This window comes from Talpa occidentalis, unplaced genomic scaffold (genome assembly GCF_014898055.3).
Source record: "Talpa occidentalis isolate TD23 unplaced genomic scaffold, MPIMG_talOcc4v2.1 talOcc4.17, whole genome shotgun sequence".
NCBI lineage: Eukaryota > Metazoa > Chordata > Mammalia > Eulipotyphla > Talpidae > Talpa > Talpa occidentalis.
Genome location: NW_023601754.1, coordinates 28,013,756 through 28,038,060, shown reverse-complemented (window position 1 = coordinate 28,038,060; position 24,305 = coordinate 28,013,756). Strand labels below are relative to the sequence as shown.

The 24,305-nt window shown below is 49.6% G+C and overlaps 1 protein-coding gene across 1 annotated transcript in view; it reads left to right on the top strand.

Annotated features, from left to right (window-relative positions):
* Positions 1–4,553: 4,553 nt before the first annotated feature.
* The window catches only part of RHPN2 (rhophilin Rho GTPase binding protein 2), a 61,057-nt gene continuing 41,305 nt past the window's right edge, over positions 4,554–24,305 (top strand). Inside the window, exons 1-2 of the mRNA XM_037516375.2 lie at positions 4,554–4,654; positions 19,478–19,593. Of these exons, the coding sequence (XP_037372272.1) occupies positions 4,586–4,654; positions 19,478–19,593 (185 nt within the window). The 5' untranslated portion in view covers positions 4,554–4,585. The remainder of the gene's footprint in view (positions 4,655–19,477; positions 19,594–24,305) is intronic.

Below are 24,305 nucleotides of genomic sequence, written 5' to 3'. Positions count from 1 at the left end.
TTCTGGCTGCTTCACATTTTCACCAGTACTTGGTATTTTTTGACATTCTGTCATTCATTTATTTTAATCTATTATCACTTGCTCCCAATATGCCAGAATATCTTTCCTTTTATTTTTATTATTTAAAGGTTTATTTTTATTTATTTATGCATAGGAGAACTGGAGTTTAGGCCAGAGGTATGAGGGATGAGAGTTGACAAGAGACAGTGTAGGGAGCAGAACAGGAAGATCTACTGAAATACACTGCTAAGGGGAGTAGCGGGGAAGACAGGAGAGTTCTGCTGTGTCATGTGTGGAGACAGGAGAATTCTGCTGTGCCACGTGTGGGTTTCCTCCCTGCCCGGGGATTGAACTCAGGCCATAGCAGTAATAGTGCTAAGACTTAACCCCTAGGCCACCAGGGAGGCCCCTCTTTTTTTTTTTTAAAGGATTTTATTTATTTATTTATACAAGCGCTGGGTACAGTCAGAAGCACGGGAGGGTGAGAGAATTCACCAGAATCAGAGTGGAGAGCAGAGCAGGCAGACTGACGAAGTACACTGCTGAGGGGAGAAGCGGGCAGCAGGAAAGGTCTGCGCGCCATGGGGACCCTTACCTGGTGGCCAGGGGTTGAACCAGCGCTGCAGAAGCTGCGGGCAGCTTCGCAACCCAGCGCTCAACCGCTGCGCAGCAGGGGAGGCCCCAGGGAGGCCCCTCTTTCCTTTTATTTTTTTAATGACTTTTTTTATTGAAGTGTAATTGACGTATAAGATAATATTAGTTTCAGGTGTACAACATGATGCAATGTTTGCATATGTTGTGAAATGAAAATAGCTTTCCTTTTAAATCACAGGGGCCAGTGTAGTTACAGCAGTGTGCCATGGAGCACCATCCTAACTTACAAGGCTGGTGACCACTGACCCTCAGCTTCTTCCTCTGAAAAATGGGGAGGATAAAGTGCCTGTTTCATAGAGTTGCAGGAGGACAACTGAGATAATGCATATAAAGGGCATAGTACAGTACCTGCCACAGAGAAAGCATGCCAGAAACATTTGCTATGTGTAAGCCCATATTTCATAGCTGGGGAAACTTGAGATCAGGAGGGGTAAAGGATCTTACCAAGTTGACTGCCAGGCCTGATGTGGCCATTTCTAATCACTGCTCTTTTGTGGAACATTTGATTTTGATTTCTACCATATGGGGGGTAAAAATCATGAAATGTTTTATCACTTATAATGAACTTTATTTACTTAATTATTACTTTAATTTCTGCTTTTAACTAGGTAAATTTCATGAGATTCCCCAAGAGGGGATGCATGGCAGGCTGCCTCAAAGAAGCCTACGCCCCTTTTGCAGATTAGCAGGTCTGAAGAGATAGGACTTGTACTTAACTTAGAGGAACTGGGTCACTGGACAGTAAAGCACTGGCTTTAGCCAGATTACAAAACAAGAACTTGACAAAAATAGATATTTGCCATGGGATTTTAATCTATTTCCTATATCAGAAATTTCCACCTCAGGACCTCCCTAGTGGCACAAGGAGTTAAGCACAACACTGTGAAGCTATCCGCAATCTCTGCAGCATGAGTTCGATCCCCAGCCAGCCAGAGAGCTACCCACATGGTGCAGCAGACCTCTCCGGTCTCGCCCGTTGCTCCCCTCAGCAGTGTATTTCAATCAGTCTGTCTGTTCTGTTCTCCACTCTGTCTCTGGTGAATCCTCTCACCCCCTGCATCTCTGGCCTGTACCCCAGTTTTTGTATGCATAAATAAATAAATCCTTAAAAAAAAGAAATTCCCACCCCAACTTTTTTATTGGGAGTGCAGGGCTTTGTTGGCAGTGTTTGGGGACACCCCACCAATGGGGGTCACAAATAGGAAGTTAGATGTTACTTTCATGCTAGGACAGCAGCAGTAGCTCTCAATCCCTAATCACAGCAGGACCAGAGATAAAGGTTCAGGCCATGGGCCTCCCCGGTGGCACAGCGGTTGAGCGCTGGGTTGGGAAGCTGCTGGCAGCCTCTGCAGTGCCGGTTAATCCCCAGCCGCTGGAGGAGGGTCCCACAGGGCGCGCAGATCTCTCCTGACGCGCCTGCTGCTCCCCTCAGCAGTGTACTTCGTCAGTCTGCCTGTTCTGCTCTTGGCTCTGGCTCTGGTGAATTCTCTCACTCTCCCGCGCTTCTGACTATACCCAGTGCTTGTATAAATAAATAAATCTTGAAAAAAGAATAGGGTCAGGCCAATGGACCCCCACACAGTGAGCCCTGGAAATGTCTAGAAATATCTGGTTCTGTACTGCCCAAAGGAGTGTCACTCAGAGGGCTCCTGTGGTCAGGAGATGCCTCCTTGGGACTCAAAGAGAGTTCCTCCTTTTCCTCTGAAGATAGTCTTAGGATGGGCTAGTGTGTCTTTATACTGTGCTTCTTTTTCTTGGTCTTCATTATTTTTTTTTAAGATTTATTTATTTATGCATATAAGAACTGGGATAAAGGCCAGAGGTGCAGGGGTGGGCGGTGAGAGGATTCACCACCAGAGACAGAGCAGGGAACAGAACAGGCATACTGACTGAAATATACTGCTGAAGGGAGCAGTGGGCAAGACAGGAGGGTCTGATGCACCATGTGGGTAGCTCCCTGCAGGCCGGGAATCGAACTCATGCTGCAGAGGCTGCAGAAAGCTTCACAGTGCTGTGCTTAACCCCTTGCGCCACCAGGGAGGCCCTTGGTCTTCATTATTAATAAAAGCAGCGGCATCAGAAGGCAAGGGTGTCAGGTTAGATGAGATAACAGATTTGGGGTTGTATCTCTCTGTAGGACAAAGCAGTGCTGATTTTCCACTATGGGTATTCATCTTTTAAAGTAAATAAAATGAGTAACTTTAAAGACTACTAAGTCAATAATAGCACAAGTGACTCGTATATGTGACAAATAGCTGGAGCTTCAAGGTAATAGGAAATGACAAAAATCTGAAGATGATAAGAAATGACTGGAGTCAGCATGCCTGAAGGAAAACCAATCTCTGTTGCTAACAGAGTGTGCCCTGTTTCATTCCTGAGAATGAAACAATAGTTATAAATTTACTGGCTACAGTAGGGGTTCTATGATTGAGAACTTATATTGTTGTTATTAGTAGTAGTAGTAATATTACAAATCAAATAGGGTGACCACCCAACTGGAAGCAGCCAGAGAGTTATGTTTCCAGGGCAATAGATTAATTACAGAGTGACCATCATATGCTGAAACTAACTTCATACACACTTCTGACACTGAGGAGGGTAGTTTTTGCCATCTGCCACTCAGTTTTCCCAACAGCTCTAGTGCTGAGTTGGTTCAGACTCTCAAGGGTTCTTGAACAGTTTTTCCCCGAACACCTGTTTTCTCCTTTTGGTGCAGCGTCTGGGACTTGGCAGTAATGACAAGATGAATTTTTTTATATTTACTTGTTGCCATTATTTATTTGAAAATTCTCGAACAATCCCTAACTAAAAAAAAGTGGGGGCACTTTTTTTAAAGAGGGAAAATGCTTGACTTGTGTTGAAAACAGATTGTGTTCTGTTCTAAAACCGCCCAACTCAGAGCAACTTCGCAAAGGTGTCCCTCGGTTGGGGGTTGGGTGGAGGGAGTGACAGTAGTACCAGTGGCCAGGAGGGGATGACCCTGAGGGCTGAGGACTCTGGGGGCCCGAAGGGCCAAGGCACCCAGTTCTGCCAGGCCTTTGTTCCCGGAGTCTCCTGGGTGAGAGTTGGGTTGGGTGAGAGTACCCCAATCTCCGTTTCCCTTCTAAGCTAGAGGCTTTCCTACCCTCAGCCGAGAGCTCTCGTTGTAATATCTCCGACTAGGCCGAGAGAGGGTGATCTGACCCCATTTTGCAGTTGAAAAAAATTGAGTTCTAAGTAGTGATTAAGAAAGGTGTTTAAGGACATCCGCCGGGTCTCTCGGGCAGAAAACCCTCGCTGGGGATCCCCCCCTAGGCGACACCCCTCTCCCAGCGCGATCCACGACCCCCAGTGGCTCCGACTAGTCTCTGCAGCGAGGGAGGAGATTCCAAGCGTTGACCTCCTGGAATGGCCTCGGTCACTCTATCCAGATCCTTGCAGGCGCGGCGGATCTCCATCGGCGTCCCGGACTCGGCCGGGGGTCAGCCCCATCCCGCGCCAAGGTGTTCCCGGCCGCTCCGCCCAGGGCGCAGCGCGGGGTCTGGGCGCAGTGACCGCCGCGGCCGCGCTCCCGCGAGGGAAGCCGAGGGGTCGCGACTCGCCCCGCGCGCTCTGCATGTCCTCCCACGGGTCCGGAGAGGGTCCGGAGCCCGAGCCGGGCCTCGCTGCACCGCGGAGCCTCCCGGTCCGTCCCAGGGCGTCGAAACAGCAACGACGGCCGCATTACAGCCCGGAGGCGCCTCGCTAGGGACCCGCTGCGCGCGGGGCGCCCCGGCTATCAGCTCCGGGAGCCTCGGGCTTGGGGCGCCGGCTGCGCTCAGCCAATCCGGGGCCGGGGCGGGGTCGGGGGCGGGCCGGGCCGGATCTCCAGGGCGGCGGGGCGGGCCTGGCTCCCTCTAGGGCCCGGGCAGCTGCTCCGCCACACTCTGCTCTCCGCTCCCGCGCCGCCAGCATGACGGACGCGCTGCTGCCCGCGGCCCCCCAGCCGCTGGAAGAGAAGGGCGACGGCTACTTTCGGAAGGTAGGTGCCTTCGGGCAGGCGGGCAGCCTGCGGGTTGCAGACCGACACCCCTCCTAGGCGGTGCAGGGGGCGCGGAGCGCGGGCCCGGGGCGGCCAGGCCGGGAGGGGAGGGGAGGGGGGGTGCACTGGCCTGGGGCGGGAGGGACGGAGGCCGGGGTGAGGGGCGCCGGGCCCTCGGCTGCTGGGAGCAGGTGACTTCCGCGGCTCGCGGAGAGGGGCGCTCCTGGGGCCGCTCCTGGGGCCGCTCCACAGGTGCCCCCGAAGAATGGGGGCCAGAGGGGTGCTCGGGGTCGCCCCACCGGTGGTCCTGAGCGTCTGGGCAAGGAACCGGTTTCTAGTTGATCGGGTGCCCTCGGCCGCGCGGCGCCCTGGAACTCGAGACCTGCTTCCCCCAGGGCTTGCCCCGGGGGCGCGGGTAAATAAAGGACCACCCCAGGCGGGCTGGCGGCTCCTTTTGCCTCCAGAATGCCCGCAGTGACCGCTTCTAAGGAGCGGGGCGAGGGGCTGGTTGGCGGTGACCTCGGGCGTCGCCCTTTCCGCCACCACCTGCAGCTCAGGCGCGCGCGGGCGCCCAGCGGTGCCGGCCGCGGACTCGCGCCTTCTCTCGTTGCGCTAAAGCGCATTTACCTGGTTGTTGGAGAAGAGGCGGAGAGTCAGGGCTTGCGGGGGGGTTCCGGGGTCCTGGAGACCCCAGGCACACCCCGCGGCTGTCTGTCTGCCCTGGAGAGCAGCCCCAGCTCCCCGGGCTGCCCATGGGCAGCAACGCCTGGGCTGCAAGGTCCAAAGAGGATTTGGATCCTGCAGTCCTGGGGACACCTTCCACCCTTCCTTCTCGTAGGGCTTTTGCGCGTCTAAAAATAGCTCTTGGAGGTGGGCCAGGTTTGACCGAGTGGGTTGAGAGATGTTGTTTTATAACATGTATGACCCAGGGCAGAATACCTAATTATAAACAGGGAAGTGAAACTGTTTGCCACAGAACAATCAATTCTTAATTGTTCAAAGCCCAGGGATCCTGTGGGTAAATGCTTTTGGCACTTTTCTCTGTCTCCCGTGTGACACAGCCTTTGGGCTTTTGCTCCTAATGAGAAGCAGTGGTCTCTGGGGCTGGGCAGGACTAGGGGGGATAAGGAGGTGGGAGGCGGAATCAGGTGAGGGCAGAGTGGTTATAGTCTGGTTAAATTGCTTTTAGCACTAAAAAAAAAAAGAGAGAGAGAGTAGTTTTAAGGTATATTTAAGTTTAAAGATGTCATCATGGAATTACAGGATTGTAACTTCTAATTATGTGTGGCATTTGGGACAGAGGATCACAGGCCATGGAATTCCAGAAGGACAGGCCTGGGAATCCCTAGATTTTGGTCGTGGGCCTCCAGAACCTGACTGCCACCCCCACAAAATTGCTGTGCAACCTCCAGCAAGTCCGTGCGCTTTGGGGGACTTCATTTCCTCCCTGAATGTCATGTGAATAGGTGGTGGTCTGGACTTAGCAGCACCTGGGGGCAGGTGCAGGGGGTGGGCAGAAGAGATGGAGAACACTGTGAAGATAATGTCTGCAGTTCCCAGACAGGTTTCCCAGGGAGGATATGCACAGGAAAGAGTGGACGGCAAGGGGAAGTAAAGGGTGCAAGGCATTTTTAGAGGCTGTTTCTCTGGTGGTAGACAAGAGAATCATGGCTAAGAAATAAGATGAATCATTGGTTTACAATTTGAAACATCTTTCGAAAATGAGACCTTGTAGTCATCATTATGCCACGTCATACTGACCAAAGAATGATCTTTGTACCAGGACAAGCAGGTGCTAATGATGCTCTTTTCCCCATCAGCCATCCAAGCCAGCTTGACCTCAAACAAATGTGCCCAGGTGAGGAGGGAGGAAGAACCCTTCAGATAGAGGGAACTGATGGAATTATGAGTTCTTGTTAGGGGACCCTCTGAGGTGTGGGGGTGTAAGTGGAAACTAGGTCACGTGTCCTGCTAAGGAACCAGGGAACCTCGTCAGCCACTGAAGTGTTGAAAGCAGGACCAGACAAGGGAGAGTCATGTCACAGAGACCATGTTGACTGCTGAGTGGTCACAGGGTGGGGGGTGGGGAGAGGCAGCGGTGGAGCCAGCAGGGAGGAGTTGGGATTTAGTTCCCTGTAATCTCCATTGTCTCTGCTCTTCTTACTTTGATAAGGACTGCTGATGACTTTTCTTTCAGTTCTGTAAAGTGATGTGTAAACATAGCCTCACCAGCCACTCTCCCTACCAGCTTGGTCGTCTCTCTTAAATTAGGGGTCCACGTTGGAGACAGGCACCCCTGGGCAAAGGTGGTATCAGTAGGGATGGAAAGAACTAACAGGATGGGGGCCTCCCTTGTGTCACAAGGGATAAAGTCTGCACTATGAAGCTATCCGTAGCCTCTGCAACACAAGTTCTATCCGCGGCCGGGGAGATAAACCACACGGCACAGCAGACTTCTCCTGTCTTGCCTGCTGCTCCCCTCAGCAGTGTATTTCAGTTAATCTGCCTGTTCTGTTTCCCACTCTCTCTGGTGAATCTTCTTACCCCCAGTACCTTTGGCCTGTACCCCAGTTTTTATATGCATAAATAAAATAAAAATCTTAAAAAAAAAAAGAACTAACAGGACAGGATATGGTAGGAATTTAAGGTTCTGCTGATGGGACTGAAAATGCCTGTTGTGGGTGTCTAGATGGATGGTCATGCACTTCAGTAAGATGGAGAACCAGGAGGTCTCCAGGGGGTACCCCAGTGGTGATCCCAGTGAGGAGTCCCCCAGTCCAGCAGCCATGAGAGCATCCAGGATGGAGATGTGGCTTTGTTGAGGGTGGTGGTTGGATATTAGGTGAAAAAGGATCCAGGACAGAAGGGAATGACATCTCTACTTAAGGATCAGGTAGAGAATTGGGAGGCAAGACAGGAGAATGGTGTGTTGATGAGGCTGTGAGAAGAGAATCATTTTAGTGGAGAGATGAAGTTGACGACTCAGAAGGGCTTTAGAGGGTTGTTAATAGTAAGGGATTAGAGAGTTGGTGGTAAAGTCAATTGGGTTATGGTGGGAGAAGGGAGAGGAGCAAGAAGACTGGTTTGTTTTAGGAGGGGCTGGAGAGTTGAAGATTCATGGGAAAGAGAGAACAAGCTGTGGAGGGTCCCAGAAGGCAAGGGGGAGACAAGGATAGGAAATAACTGCTGCATAAATTGGGTGGACAAGCCAACCAGGGGCAATAAGTAAGGAACTCCCTGCCCCCCCAACTGAAGAAAAGGGCACCCCACGGCAGATTTCCCATCTTGTCTTTGGACTTTTCAGACTTTTGCACACACTTACAGAACCAAATTAATGTCTTCTGAAGTCAAACTTCTTTCATCCTGTTCTCTTTATCATGTCTCCCCTCCTACCCTACCCCCTTTCTTAAAAATGTCATTCTGCTCCATTCATTCAGAAAGCATTTATTGAGTGACAGCTCTGAGCCTGACCCCGTCAGGTTCTGGGGCACACTCAAGACCCTGATTCAATATGGCTTCTGTGACATTTCACAGTGGGCCTCCTTAGCTGGGGTGCCCAGCAGTGCTGGGAGTTAGTGTTTTGTCCCGATGACACAGCCATTCCTCAATAGGAATTGGCTTCTTTGCTTTAGTCAGAGATGAAAAAGTGGGGGAGTCCATGGTCCATATTCAGAGCTTCAGCTCTGTTTTGTGTGACTTGCACAAAATATGAAAACTAATTACCCAAAAGTCCCCTCTATCAGCTGGGCCTGGACTCTGAATGCAGGGACAATCATTGGCAGGAGGGGAAGTCCCCTGTAAATCAGGGTCTTCTTGGGGGTCATGTAGGACTTGGCTTTACATGGGGACATGGGGGCTTTACATGGGGGCTTTACTGGGGACATGGACATACTTTGCCCCAGTTCAGGCATGGATACCCCAGTATAGACCCTGGTCTCCTGGACTGGCAACTTGCAGGGAGGGGTCTCTGAATTCAAAGCAAACCATTACTTTCTTTGTTGCAATACCACATTTCTCTCTTCAGCTTCTGTTGACTCTTAGCTATAAAAGTTATAGATTATTTAAAAGAATGTCCAGTAGAAATGGGTCTTCATTTTCTCAGAGTTTTCTGTTCATCCTAGTGAAAGTCTTGAAGGAATCTGAGTTCTGGCCTGTGGCTCAATGCAGAGTATTCAAAGCTTCCCAAACTCTGCATCCTGAGAACAGCTCGGGTCCCAGTCCCGGGGCTCCTAAGACCCTCAGGAAAACCTGTTCCTGGATACAAGAAACACCAGCTAGAGGAAAACAAGAGGACGATTTCTGCAACTCTGTTAAGGCCCTAATGAAAGTCTTAGCACTGGGAAGAAGAGGAGAGGACAAAGTCCAGCATTGTCAGCCCTTATCTGTCTGTGCCTCTGCATCCCTTGGGAACACTAATGACCCAAAATGAATTTAGATCGCATTGTTTTTACTCAGGAGCTGGAGAAGTTGTTTCTTATTCACCGAAACCTCCAGGCCGGATGGGGCCCCAAGGTTCACTGTGACCTGTTTACAGTCCCTGTTTTCTCTGGGACTTCCTTGAGGCTGCAGGAGAGAAGGAAAGAGAATTCTTTTCTCTCTCTCTCTCTCTCTCTCTCTCTCTCTCTTTAATACTCAGAGGCTCCTCCTAGCTCCTTCCCTGCACTATTCATCTTAGTGGGTGTGATTTCATGTTAGACACGTACGTGCATGGTTTACGAGCACACTGTAGTGGGGAGGCCCTGGGATGAGTCTGTGGGGCCAGCGTGGGTCATGGGCTCATCAGCTCCGACTTTACTGGGCAGTGATGACTTCCTTTCCAGCTGTTTGGACCTGTCCCCTTGGAGCTTTCAATCCTTTCCTCAGTGGGAAGGGAGGAACGTAGAGGGGTGTGAAGGTTAGTGCTGTTGCCCCCTCCCTGGCCCATGCCCCACCATGGTCTGAGCCAGGTCCTGGAGGCCAGGCCAAATGCAGGCTGACCTGCCCTGGTGCACACCAGCAGCCCTGAGGATTGGCTGACAAAGCCGGATCCCCAAGCAGAAAAAGAATTTTCAGGGTGACTCAGAGGAGAGTCCATGTGATGAGCTGTGACACTGTAAATGTCCCTTGTTTCCTGGGGCAATTTGGACAGATCCCAAGTCAACACCTGATGGGACTAAGCATTGGCTTTAGCCTGATCACCACTTCCTCCTTTGGCTCAGATACCAGGGTCTCGTGACACAAAGGCTGCACTGGAGGTGGCCACAGAGGACAGTGAACTGCAGGTGTGGTTCAGCCAGAGGACTGGCTGTCAGGCAGCAGGCCTGGAGGCCGGAAGGGGAGCCAGGTCTCCTGCCCATAGCACCAAGGATGCGGGTGTGTGTGGGGGGTGCCATCCTTCTGGCCTTTCATGTCAGATCCAAGCAGTCTCCTGTGGCCATATGCCCTGAGGGGGACCCCAGGTCTCCGTGAAAGTAAGGAGAGGAAAGGGCATGCAATCAAAAACAACTTCAGTTGCTTCTTTTTCTCCAGTGTTATTTGCGTTATAAAAGTACATAAATTGTGGGCCTCCCTGGCGGCACAGGAGTTAAAGACACAGTGCTATCAAGCTGTCACCAACCACTGTAGCCAGCCACTGTAGCACGAGTTCAATCCCCAGCCCGCCAAGGAGCTGACCCATATGGCGCAGCAGACCTCTCCTGCCTTGCCGCTGCTCCCCTCTGCAGTGTATTTCAGTCGATCTGCCTATTTTGCTCCCCACTCTGTCTCTGGTGAGTCCACTCACCCCCTGCACCTCTGGCCTGTACCCCAGCGCTTGTATGCATAAATAAATAAATCTTTTTTTTTTTTTAAAGATTTATTTATTCGTCATACAAGTGCTGGAGTACAGGCCAGAGATTGGGGGGGGGGGGTGAGAGAATTCACCAGCGACAGAGCGGGAGCAGAACAGGCAGAAGGACTGAACACCACTGAGGGGAGCAGTGGGTGAGACAGGAGAGGTCTGCCGTGCCATGTGGGTAGCTCCCCAGCTGTGGACAGCTTCACAGTGCTGTCTCAATCCACCAGGGAGGCCAAAATAAATAAATCTTTTTTTAAAAAAGTACAGGGAACTCCCTGGTGGCACAAGGGGTTAAGGTGCAGCACTGTGAAGCGATCTGCAGCCACTGCAGCACAAGTTCAAACCCATGCCAGGGAACTGACCCACATGGCGCAACAGACCTCTCCTGTCTCACACACTGCTCCCCTCAGCAGTGTGTTTCAGTCGATCCGCCTGTTCTGCTCCCTACTCTATCTGTGGTGAATCCTCTCACCCTCTGCACCTCTGGCCTACACCTCAGCTCTTATATGCATAAATAAATAAATCTTAAAAAAAAAGCACATAAATTATGAAAACTAATTACAGAAGCGTACACATATGCCAGCCCCCATCTCTACCCTACACAGACTTGCTTTCTAGATAAAGACTTAACTATTGGGGAGTGCATCCCACCAGTTGAAATAGCAGATCATTCATTGTGCCTGGAAATTTATTTACTTCATGGAAATTCTGGTGATAGTAAAAGCTTTGTTATTCATTTGGTATGTTGAAAACTGTCAATGGCACGCAGTAGGTGCTTATCAAGATTTGTAGGACTGGGCCTCCCCCGTGGCACAGTGGTTGAACGCTGAGTTGCGAAGCTGCCTGCAGCCTCTGCAGCGCCAGTTCGATCCCCGGCTGCTGGGTGAGGGTCCCACATGGCGCGCAGACCTCTCCTGCCACCTGCTGCTCCCCTCAGCAGTGTACTTCGGTTCTTCTGCCTGCTCTGCTCCCCGCTCTGGCTCTGGTGAATTCTCTCACCCTCCTGCGCCTCTGACTGTACCCAGTGCTTGTATAAATAAATAAATAAATAAATAAATAAATAAATAAATCTTTTTTTAAAAAAAAAAGATTTGTAGGACTGACTGAAGCAGGAGTCTCTAGTAGTACCTAAGTGTTGATTTATATTCTGGGTGCTGTGTGAGCCCCTTCTACCTCCCACATTACCTCCCCCCACCCGCCATATATAGGGATTGGGATGCTGGAGGGAGGTAGCTGAGGGCATCTGCAGCCCCTAAGTTGGTAAAGATCCTAGAAGATCAGGAGAGCTACTTCCAAAGGCTAAATTCATGGTTTTATTCTTTTTTTTTTCTTTTAATGTTTGGTTTTGTTTTTTTTAAAGATTTATTTATTTATGCATACAAGAGCTGGGGTCCAGGCCAGAGATGTGGGTGGGGGGAGAGAGGATTTACCCGAGACAGAGTGGGGAGCAGAACAGGCAGATTGGCTGAAATACACTGCTGAGGGGAGCAGCGGGCGAGTCAGGAGAGGTCTGCTGTGTCATGTGGGTCACCTCCCTGGCCGGGGATCGAACTTGTGGTGCAATGTCTGCGGATAGCTTTATGGTGCTGTGTCTTAACCCCTTGCCCCACAAGGGAGGCCCTCATGGTTTTATTCTTACCCATGTGCAAAAACTAGCTTCTCCATCCAACCTGCCTGGAATCTCCAATGTGGTGAAGTAAAATTAGATATATGTGTGTATTACAGGGTATCACATGCTATTTCTGTTCTTTCTGGTTGACAGCTTCTGGCTAACTCACAGTATTTTTTTTTTCCCTAGAGTTTGGTGGTTGAGTGAGTGATTGCATAACTAGAAGAAATGAGAAAGGCAGAGAAAATATCTTTGTGCTAGAGAAGCAACTGAAAGCATTGCGCTGCCCTGTGCTTTGTGAGGTGCTTTAGCCACAAGACTACTGACACCCCTTACTCAGTCTTACTCCTGACCTAGAGACCTCAAGTTCACACAGTGGCTTCACTTTCCTGAAAACACATCTCCATGTGTGGGCTTTATCTTTAGCTGTGTGGAAGAAGGGCCTCATTCGCTTGGGTGGAGGGGAGCCTGGTGCCAGGCACTGCCCAGAGTGGGGTCCCAGTGGGGGAGGTCTTCCTCTCTGTATTCTCTGAGTCTGCCCCCTCGGTGGCCTGGCCCCTCTAACTTTCTGGTGCCTGTCTCTGCAGGAATAGATTAGGAATTATTTCCTTTCTTCCAAATTAAGTGCTTCCAGTATTCCCTGGCTTCTTCTCTTAAATACTTATTTCCCAGCTGGATGTCTGACCATGTACCAAGGGCATTGTGGTCTGTGGCAGAGTGAACTTATTCTAGTTAGGACTTTTTCGGTTGCAGGTGCTGGAAAATCCACTTGGGAATGACTTAGGTAGATAAGCAGCAATAAAAAGGAATAGTCTGCTCATAAATGCAGCAGTAGGGACAATTCTCAGAACATAATGTTGAGCAAAATAAGTCAGACGTAAAAGGGTACATACACTCTCTGGTTCATTTACATGAAGATCTAGAACAGGCAAAACCCTAGAAACCAGAGTATTGGTTGCTTGGGGGATGAAAATGTGTATTTTGATTATTTTTATTTTTATTTATTTATGCATACAAGAACTGGGGTATAGGTGCAGGGGGTGAGAGGATTCACCAGAGAAAGAATGGGGAGCAGAACAGGCAGATTGGCTGAAATACACTGCTGAGGGGAGCAGCGGGCGAGACAGGAGAAGTCTGCTGGGCCATGCAGATCAACTCCCTGGCCAGGGATCCAACTCGGGCCACAGTAGCTGGCGATAGCTTGGTATCAGTGAGATCTTAACCCTTGTGCCATCAGGGAGGCCCTGTATTTTGATTGTTTTTATAAAGGTATATACATTTGTCAAATTAATTGAACTGTGTACTTAAAATCTTTGTATCGATTATATATAAATTTTAAAAGTCAATTTTTTTTTTTTTTTAAATAAATCTTTTTTTTTTTTTTTTTTTTTTTTATAGAGGCATGTTTATTTATTTATTTATTTATTTGTTTGTTTTTGTTTATACATGCACTGGGTACAGTCAGAAGTGCGGGAGGGTGAGAGAATTCACCAGAGCCAGAGCGGGAAGCAGAGCAGGCAGAAGGACCGAAGTACACTGCTGAGGGGAGCAGCGGGCGGCAGGAGAGGTCTGCGCGCCATGTGGGACCCTCGCTGGTGGCCGGGGAGCAGCCGGGGATCGAACCGGCGCCGCCGAGGCCGCGGGCAGCTTCGCAACCCAGTGCTCAACCGCTGCGCCACCGGGGAGGCCCAAAAGTCAATTTTTTTAATTTATTATTATTTTTTTTAATAGAGGCATGCTTTATTTATTTATTTATTTATTTGTTCGTTTGTTTGTTTTGTTTATACATGCACTGGGTACAGTCAGAAGCGTGGGAGGGTGAGAGAATTCACCAGAGCCAGAGCGGGGAGCAGAACAGAGTGACGAAGTACACTGCTGAGGGGAGCAGCGGGCGGCAGGAGAGGTCTGCGCGCCATGTGGGACCCTCCTCTGGTGGCCGGGGAGCAGCCGGGGATCGAACCGGCGCCGCAGAGGCTGCGGGCAGCTTCGCAACCCAGCGCTCAACCGCTGCGCCACCGGGGAGGCCCTAAAAGTCAATTTTAAAAGTGACTTAGGTAAGAAATGTATTGACTCCTGTAACTGAGACTTCTAGAGGATGGCTTCAGGCCTGCCTTGATCTAAGACTGAGATGCAAGACTTGATCTAGTCTTGCTGCCACCAAGACATCTTTGACCAGCTCTGCTCCTCCAGGGTTGGCTTCATTTCTAGGGAGACACTCCTCTGTTGGTGGTTAAGTCCACTGGGGTAAATTGAACACCACTTCCTGATGGCCTCTGATTTCCAACATCATGTGCTTACCCCTGAACCAGTAGTTTTCTAGCTGGTCAGGCATGAGTCAGTTCTCCCCCTTGGCAGGAGATGGAGGGCGATGGATTTACTACCTCTGTCTTGGCTTCAAGGTGGGAGAGTTGGATGAAGCACGTGAGGTGTGTCCAGGGGTTTTCGCTGAGCTGTCCCTACATGGCCACACGCTCCTAATGTTCAGCTGCTTCACAGCTCATTTTAGAGAGGCAGGAGGGATGTGGGCTGAATTCTGGCCTTCCCCCCGCCCCGCCATCTTGAGTAGCCTCAGAATTGGGTGATCTGAGATGCTGTACCAGGGTCCACATTGACTGGCTGATACAGGGGAGATGCCCAGGAAGCTAGTGAGAAAGTACTTGCTTTCACTCAGTACTTGCTTTCTGGGTGACTGGTGCAGATGCCCAAACTGGGCTGCTATGGGAGCTACAGACTCCGTGTCATGGCAAGAATTACCTTCCTGGAGGACTTGTAGACAGTGACCCTTGAGATGGGTGCACATCAGCTGCCCCACCTTCTCCCTGTTGCCAGGCAAGGCAGGCATTGACAGGTGTTGTCTTGGTCCTTGGCACAGTCCCTTCCTCCAGCTTTTGGAGCTGCTGTGCAGCCTGTTGTGAGCCAATCAAGAGAGTGTGTCCAGGCCTGTGGGTCTACGCCAGCAAAGAACCCCTGGCAGGGGCCAGTGCATGGTTAGCAGCATTTAAAGATGCCAGGGGTGTCTTTCTGCCCACATTCACCTCTCAAGACTCAGAAAGTTTCCTGAAAGCCCTGTAGGCGTTTCTGGTATTTGTAGCAGGGCCCAGCATTCCTACCTGTCAGTAAGAAGTAATGTAGTTTTGGGTCCAATTACTCTATCACATCTAATCCCAAGCATTCCTGTGTCTTATCTGGAAACTGGACTCCACATCTGTGGGCTGGCTAGGGCGTGGCAACTCCAGGACAGCAGAAGTTGGGTAAAGTGTAGGAGCAGGAAAGTTCTTATCCCTGAGTTGGAGTGACTGCTTATCTGGGCTCTGGGAATGCACATAAAAAGAATTAGTTATTAAAACTTCTCTGTAAAATGGAGCCCAGCTTTGGTGAACCATGTAATTGAGTCAGATTGAACCTCCCTTCATAGTAATTTTAGGAAGTGAAGAGGAAAGAGGCTGGCAATTATTTTAGCCCTTTACTAGTAAATTAGCTTAATATTAAAGAACACTTTTATCTTCTATCTGAAAAAAGACAATTAGCCTTTTAATTTTTCTTTTAAATCAGGGGTCATTTAATGGTTTGAAAAGATGTTAACTTGGAGACCATTCCAAGTCAAATTCTGAATCCTGTGTAATTGGAACTTGGGTGGTGGCTGCGTGGGGGACAGGTGGGTGGTGACCTGCTGGGAAGTGAGAATGTGGGAGGGGAAAGGTGACTTGTTTTTGACCTGTAGCCCAGATGCCACTGGATATGGAAAGCTTGAGAAGGTTGGGGGTTACATATAACCTACTTCTCCCTCTTTGGAGGGAGATTGCATGGCAAGGGCAGAGGTGGGAGTGGCTAGGTGTGCAGAGAGCCGGGGAGAAAGGGCAGATCTTTACAGAGTACTGCTCACCAGCAAATGCCACTCCCTGGGAGTCACCATAGCCCCATCGGGGCAGAACCTAAAGATAAGATTCAGAAAGGAATGGAACTCCCAGGGCTCCTATCTGCTGGGGTGGAAAGAACACCATTCAAATGATACTTTTTTTTTTTTTTAAAGATTTATTTATTTATTTATACAAGCACTGGGTACAGTCAGAAGCGCGGGAGGGTGAGAGAATTCACCAGAGCCAGAGCAGGGAGCAGAGCAAGCAGAAGGACCGAGGTACACTGCTGAGGGGAGCAGCGGGCGGCAGGAGAGGTCTGCGCGCCATGTGGGACCCTCCTCTGGTGGCCGGGGAGCAGCTGGGGATCGAACCGACGCTGCAGAGGCTGCGGGCAGCTTCGCAACCCAGCGTTCAACCACTGCGCCACTGGGGAGGCCCTCAAATGATACTTTTATTCTGATCTTAAGCTCTGTAGAATGGAACATTACACTACAAATACCCAGTAAACAATGGGCGAAGAACAGCCAATAACTGCAAAAGAAATACACGTGATCAATACTAGATGAAAAAAAAAATGCTTATCTTCACTAACAGTAAATACAAACTGAAAGAATGAGAGACCTGTTTGTGCGTATCTAGTTGGTGAAAATTAAAAATAATACTTTTTGGGCCTCCCTGGTGGCACAAGGGGTTAAGTCTCAGTACAATGAAGCTATCTGCAGCCACTGCAGCACGAGTTCGATCCCTGGCCAGAGAGCTGACCCACATGGCGCAGCAGACCTCTCCTGTCTCGCCTGCTACTCCCCTCAGCAGTGGATTTCAGTTGATGCACCTATTCTGTTCCCCACTCTGTCTCTGGTGACTCCTCTCACCCCCCACACCTCTGGCCTATATTATATATAATTATTATAATATACTCCAGTTCTTGGATGCATAAATAAAATAAATCTTTAAAAAAACTCTTCTCAGTTCAACAATAAGAAGACAAACAAAACAACTCAGTTTAAAATGAGCAAAGCACCTAAACTGATGTTTCTCCACAGAAGGTAAAACAGGGACCAAGGAGCACATTCAATGGTGTTCAGCCCGGTGACTCATCAGAGAAATGCAAATCAAAACCACAGTGAGATAGAAAAGGCAATAAAAAGGACTGGTGAGGGTAGAGATCAATTACAGCCCTCACATATTGTCATGGGAATATCAAAGAGGAGAGCCACTGTGGACGGTGTCGTCACAGTTCCTCGGGTGGCTAGCGCAGAAGGATCTATGACATAGCTAGGTATGACACTCCCAGGTAAACAGCCCAGAAAACTGACATCCACATGAAAATGTGTAAAGACATAAGTAGTCTTACTCATAATAACCCAAAAGGGAAAACTCCCTTCAGCTGATGAATGAATAACCCACAAGGGGAAACACCATTTAGCTGATGAATGACTAACCGTGCTGTGTCCATGAAGTGGAGTATTAACCAGGGACAAAAGGGACTGGAGCCTGATAAATGCTGCCACAGGGGTGGACCTTGAAGCCATGCTGCCGAGTGAAAGAAGCCCACTGCAAAGGGCTGTGATTTGTAGGGTTCCATTTATATCAAGTGTCCAGAGTAAGCAAATTTATACAGACAGAAAGTAGATTTGGGGCCCAGGGGGTTGGAGATGGGGAATAGGGAGTGCGTTTCTTTCCTGGAGGATAATTGGATTGTAGGGGAAATGGGGACTTAGAGGAGTTAGACACCACCCACCACCCCAACTTTGCCCTAGAACTATACCTTAAAGAAGAAAACCTGAGGTTTATAAAGATTCATGTTCAGGGCCTCCCTGGTGGCCTAGGGGTTAAGACTCAGCTCTATCACTGCTAAGGCCTGGGTTTGATCCCTGGCCAGGGAGCTACCCACATGGCGCAGCAGACCTCTCCTGTCTCGCCCACTGCTCCCCTCAGCAATGTATTCCAGTGAATCTGCCTGTTCTGCTCCCCACTCTTTCTCTGGTGAATCCTCTCACCCCCTGCACCTCTGGCCTGCACCCTAGTTCTTCTATGCAAAAACAAAAAATTCATGCTCACAAATAGCCATCAAATAATTATATATAATAACAGATATATAGAAGCAATTTAAATGTTTGCCTATAAGGAAATAATAGATCCTTTTAAAAAGCATTAATTTGCATGCAGTCATTAAAATATATAGTTTTAGGAGAGGTATGAGCTGGGTACAGGGGATAATGGTGGTGTATTGGAGTCTCAGCAGCGAGCTTAATGTCACGTACACATATGTTGTCTCTCAATAACGTAACCCGAAGCTTCTACAATGTTCTAATGCAATGTGACTTCAATAACAAAGTAAAACGTTAAATATAGGGCCTCCCCGGTGGTGCAGTGATTGAGCACTGGGCTGCGAAGCTGCCCGTAGCCTCTGCAGCGCCGGTTCAATCCCCGGCTACCGGCAAGGGCCCCACATGGCGTGCAGACCTCTCCTGCCGCTGTCAGTCTGCCTGTTCTGTTCCCCACTCTGTCTTTGGTGAATCCTCTCACCCCACCCTCCCGCACATCCGACTGTACCCAGTGCTTGTATAAATAAATCTAAAAAAAAGTTAAATACAACATGAAAAAAGAAAATGTTTTTGAGCAACAATTTAAAATAAAGGAAATTTTCATGGTACAATATTGAAAAAAACATGATAAACTGTGTGTGCCCCTGTACAGAAAAGGGTTAACACAGCAGGCCTGAGGCCACTCAGGAAGACCTACTTGCAAGTTGGCCTCTGCCTGTCAATCAGGCACCTGGCTCCTGGGGTGTTCCCTCCATTCCCCAACTTTTGAAGTTGGTTCACATGCCCGCAGTGGAGGGGAAAGGTGACTTATTTCTGACCTGTGGCCCTAATGCCACTGGATATGAAGATCCCTGAGAAAGTTGGGGGCTTCACAGGGGGGGTTTATGGTGAACACCTGCGTTCCTCCTGTGAGTCTGGAATTTTGGTACAAACTAGGTTAGGCAGGGGGTGCCTGTGACCAGTCCCCGATAAAAACCTTTGCTTGAATGTCTAATGGGCAGAGGCATCATGCATGTGTTGGGGCATTTTTGTTGCTGGGGGAGAGTGTCTCATGGGGAAAGAAAGCTAAGGGAAGCCTTCCTGTGTCTGGGTCCGTGATCCAGCTATGGACCCTTAGTAAACCTCTGTCATAACCTCAGCAATGAATGCTGTAATGCTGAGCCCTGTGAGTCCTTCTAGCAAATATCCACACATGGTGGTGGTCTTGGGACTCCTGGCACAGTCTCTCCTGTGGGAAAGAACAACATGCATATAAAATGGAGAAAATGGAGGGGCAGGAAAGAGACTCATAGCTGTTGGGAGTTATGTTACGATGAGTGACTTTATATACTTTTCAACATTTTATGTATTTTCGGTATTAATATTTCATTTTCAGTAAAGATTTTAAAAACATTTTAAAATATTTTTAAAACATTTAAAAAACATTTTCTGTTGTGTTAAATGTCACTTACAGCGCAGCTGACCTCTGAAGGGGCATCTTTTGTTTCCCCTTAGGGTTGCAATCCCCTTGCACAAACCGGCCGGAGCAAACTACAGAATCAGAGGGCCGCCTTGAACCAGCAGATCCTGAAAGCCGTGCGGATGAGAACAGGAGCAGAAAACCTTCTGAAGTAGGTGTCTACTGTCCCCACCGCCTCAGCTGGGAGCCCAGCCTCTCCTGCGGCCTGCCTACCTTGTCCCTAGACACTCAGGGCTGCCCCGCTTCCTCTCCAGCTCTCTTGGTGGGGGTTCCTCCTCAGGTCGCGGACCTGGAGCCAGCCCTTTATCGCCTGGCGCCTAGCGACGTCAAGACAAGTAGGGTACCCAGCCCGTCTGTATTTACAGGGATGCGGGCCACAGGAGAGCCAATGTTCGTGATTTTTCCCTGCTTCCTGTGGGACTTGTCTGTCTTCTGTACCGTCCAGCACTATCTGTTCGGGAATCCCTGCTGGGAAAATGTTTGCGTGTGTAAAGGGAAGGAAGGAGGCGAGGAGGGAAAGGAGGCATTTCTGTGGCCAGTGTCCATCTCGCTAATGAGCGGGGCCAAGTACAGCCCCGCTCCTCTCGGGTGCTCGTTATTATGCTCCGGTGGTAAAATAGTTACTTATCAAACAGAACCTGGCGAAGCCTGACCTGTGTCATAGGCAGCTGAGCACGTGTCCCCCACCCTCCGACGGTGTGCCCCTCCCTCTTGTTTACACAGACTGTACACTTCCTTCTTCCATCACAGTTCTAGGGGCAGCTCCCAGCAGCCTGTGCTGGCTTTTGCACTGGGTAGTTGAGGCAGGTGCCCTGCCTGCGGCCTAAATAAAAGACAGATACCTCATGAGCCTCAGAAAGGGGTGTGGGATGCCTGCAGGGACCCGGAACCCGGAAACCTGGCATGATGTGCCCAGTGTGACCCATGTGTCCCATGGGTGCTCCCAAGGGTCAGCTTCACTGACGGAGGCCTTAGGGAGCCCAGAGGGTGCTTGGGAAGTTTGGGGGGAAATTAACACACCCAACCTAGTGTTCCTAAGAGCCACTGGGTAGGTGCTCAACAACCCACTTGTTGGGTGAATGAACAGGTAAATCAAGAGCAGCTAGCTCCTGGCTACAGAGCTGGCCTGTCAGTATCAACTAAACTGTGGCCACAAAACACACGGGGCGGGGGCGGGGGGAGGGTGTTTCTGCTCCTTAATATATAAGCCCCCCCAAAGCCTTCACAAAACATGGGGCGGGGGTGTGGGCGTGGGGAGACCCCCGTAGCCTTCCCAGCACACTAAGCCCAGCCTATGGCAGGTGTCACCAAAATCAGGGGGCCCACTGTGCTGTAGACCTGACAATTCCCGGGGCCTGTGTCCTAAGGTGGACACAGATATCATGGCATGATCAGCTATGTGACAGAGGTGACTCACCTAAGCACCCAGTTAAGATAGGCGGGGGATGCCTGAGGGTAAACTCATTTCTAAAAAGTTGGTATCTGGGCTTCCCTGGTGGTGCAGGGGGTTAAGCACAGCACTATGGAGCAGTCTGCAGCCTCTGCAGCACGAGTTCAATCCCCGGCTGGCCAGGGAGCAACCCACATGGCGCAGCAGACCTCTCCTGTCTTGCCCGCTGCTCCCCTCAGCAGTGTATTTCAGTCAGTCTGCCTGTTCTGCTCCCCACTCTCTCTGGTGAATCCTCTCACTCCCCTGCACCTCTGGCCTGTACCCCAGCTCTTGTATGCATAAATAAATAAATCTTTAAAAAAAAAAAAGTTGGTATCAGTCCTTCAGAAAGGAACAGTGTCTCTGAGATACTGAGTGGGGACAAAGGAAGGCATGTTTGGAGGATTTGTGCATACGTTTTGTGTGGGCAGTTTATCCAAATCTGGGAGCAAGTGGGGAGCAGGTGACTCTGACTTTCCTTTTCTTCCCTTCAGTGTTTTTGAATGTTCTTTCACGTAGTGCCTGAATTGCTTTTATTCACTTTCATCGTGAAATACTGTAGAGGCCCCCTGAACCTGCCACTGGGTCAGTAACAGTGGTCCTGGGCTGGCAAAGTGCCTGGAGCCTCCTCTTTTCCCTACTTTTGTCAGCTGGGGTAGGGGGACTGGGAGGGAGGGTGTTACTGGAAGAGACTGGAAATTAGTATAACATTTTGGATTTTAAAATGTCTGACTGCGTCCCTCTCCCGGAGAAATCTGGCCCCAGGAATTGTCAGGTCCACAGCACAGTGGGTCTTATGTGGTCCCCTGACTTTGGCGGTACCTGCCACGGTCTGGCCTTAGTGTGCTGGGAAGGCTACAACCCCCTACCACTCCCCCCACCGCCCCCAACACGCACCCTACCCCGTGTGTTTTGTGGCCACAGTTTAGTTGATACTGACAGGCCAGCTCTGTAGCCAAGGACCTGATGCTCTTGATTTACCTGTTCATTTACCCAAAAGGTGGGTTGTTGAGCACCTACTCAGTGCAGGCAGTGTTTGAAATGCAAAGGATACAGCTTTACACAATTCAAAGGCTGTCTTGTTTTCCTCTTTTCCTCTTGTGAGAGGACCTTAATATATATGTAAACAAGTCCAGTTATGGGGCTTCCCTGGTGGCCCAGGAGTTAAGTCTCAGTGATATTACTGCTGCAGCCTGAGTTCGATCCCCAGACAGGAGCTGACCCACATGGCACAGCAGACCTCTCCTGTCTCGCCCGCTGCTCCCCTCGGCAGTGTATTTTAGTAGATCCGCTTGTTCTGCTCCCCACTCTGTCTCTGGGGAATCCTCTCACCCCCACCCCTCACTTGCACCTCTGGCCTACACCCCAGTTCTTTTACATAAGTAAATAAATATTGAAAAAAAAAGAAAAAGTCCAGTTATGTCAGAAGGTGATGTGTTAGGGCACGAGTGAAGGAAAATGTGATGAGGTGGAAGCAGAGGGACTCAGGGACTCAGGGGTATTTGGTTTAAAGATAGGGGGTCAGGGAAGACCCCTCTGACCAGCTTACTGCAGTTCTAAGGTGGGAACTAGGGTGGTTTTGTGTCTTGCTCTGTTAATGACACCAGCAAACAGTCTTTCTAAGGGGAATGGCTCAAGCTCATTGTCAAGTCACCCCGTGGAGGCGGGGGTGCAGTTGTTAATGATTCTCGAAGTGACCTAAAAGCTCAAAGTGCCCCACTCTGGAGAATGTTGTCAGAGGAAACCCTAAAGGTATTTATTAATCTGACCCAATGAGCACCAACGGTTTCCCAAAAACAAACAGGGCACTTAGCCAAGTCCACTGCTGGCCCTGTGACTGTCTGTGAACAGCTGGTTAGTGAGGTATCCCTGTGGGCAAGGAGTAGTTTTAGTTATAAACTGGGGCCCACTGGCCTATTGTCTATTTTCTGGTTTCTAGATATCCCACTGCAGCCCCCAAGTAAAGGTAAAATCGTTGGAATGGGGGGGTGATTCATTTGCAAAAGAAAGTCTCCCCCAAATGCAAGAATGTTCCAGTATTTACTGCATTGGTAAGGGGACTTCAAGGATGGACAGGCATTATGAGGAGCCAGGCTTTCTATCCCATCAAGGTCTCTCCCTCTCTGATCCATATCAGCTAAAAATCCATGTGTTTCTTGGAGTTTGGGAAGATACCAGATTTCTTTTATATCAGATATTTTATTTTATTATTATTTTTAATTTAAATATTTATTTTTAATTTAGGCATTGGAGAACTGGGTTGTAGGCCAGAGGTGCGGGGGTCAGGGCAATGAGGAGATTCACGAGACACAGAGTGGGGAACAGAACAGGCGGATCCACTGAAATACACTGCTGAGGGGAGCAGCGGGTGAGACAGGAGAGGTCTGCTGCGCCATGTGGGTCAGCTCCCTGCCTGGGGAGTGAATTCATGCCGAAGTGGCTGGTGATAGCTTGATAGCACTAAGACTTTAACCCCTACGCCACGAGGGAGGCCATGTGAGATATTTTAAATGTGCTTTTCCAGGCTAAGCAAGTATAATATTTTTTCTCTAACTCCCTTCCCTCTCTTCAGAAGAGCTGGGAGAGAAATGTGATGACATTTCTCTGAAACAGAAATGGGTCTTTGTGAAATTGAAACTAAGTTGCCACATAGTTCAGTTTTAACTAATTGAATGTTTGAACAGGGTAGGTCATTTAATGTCTTTGGGCTTTATCTGGTGGACTTCATCAGGAGCTGCCCACTGTGAGGCCTACGGCAGCCAGGCGAGCATGGAAAAAGTGAAGGGGGCTGGAACCTATGCTGTGAGCAATAGGGATTGGTGGGGATTATGGTTAAGTGTGGCGTATATACTCTCTGGAGGGGTTCAACTGCAGTTGCCCATATGGAGGGCAAGGCCAGATTGTCAGGTGGTTAGATCACCCCCTCCACCATCAACAAAGCTACAGATAAGATATTTTGAAAAATTTCTGCTAGTTGAATTTTTTTTTTTTTTAAATCAGCAACTAGTTCAAGAAGGAAAAAATAATACCTTGAGATCTAAACAGACCTTTAGCTTGTCACCTCTAGACCTGAAGTTCTGGGCTAGGGGTGACCAGGGGTGACTCAGCTGTAATGCGAGTGACTTTAAGCTAGTGTTTGCTCATACTATCAGTTCTGAGAGGGGCAGGTTGTGTCATAATGGGGTATATGAGGCCTCCAAGGCCTTTGTGGCCTGCACCAATTCTGAGTACTGCCTTCCTTCACTGGGAACTGGGCTGGGAACAGATGTCCTATCAGCTGAACAGCTACCTTAGCTGGGTGTCCACCTGAGGGCACCCGGCAGCACTTGTCCCAGCCTCCCGCATTGCTGGATTTGGGGTCAGAAGCATTAAAGCCAAGCTGCTCCAATAAAATGTCTCTGAAGCTGGCATGGACCTGGGGTGGCTATCAATGT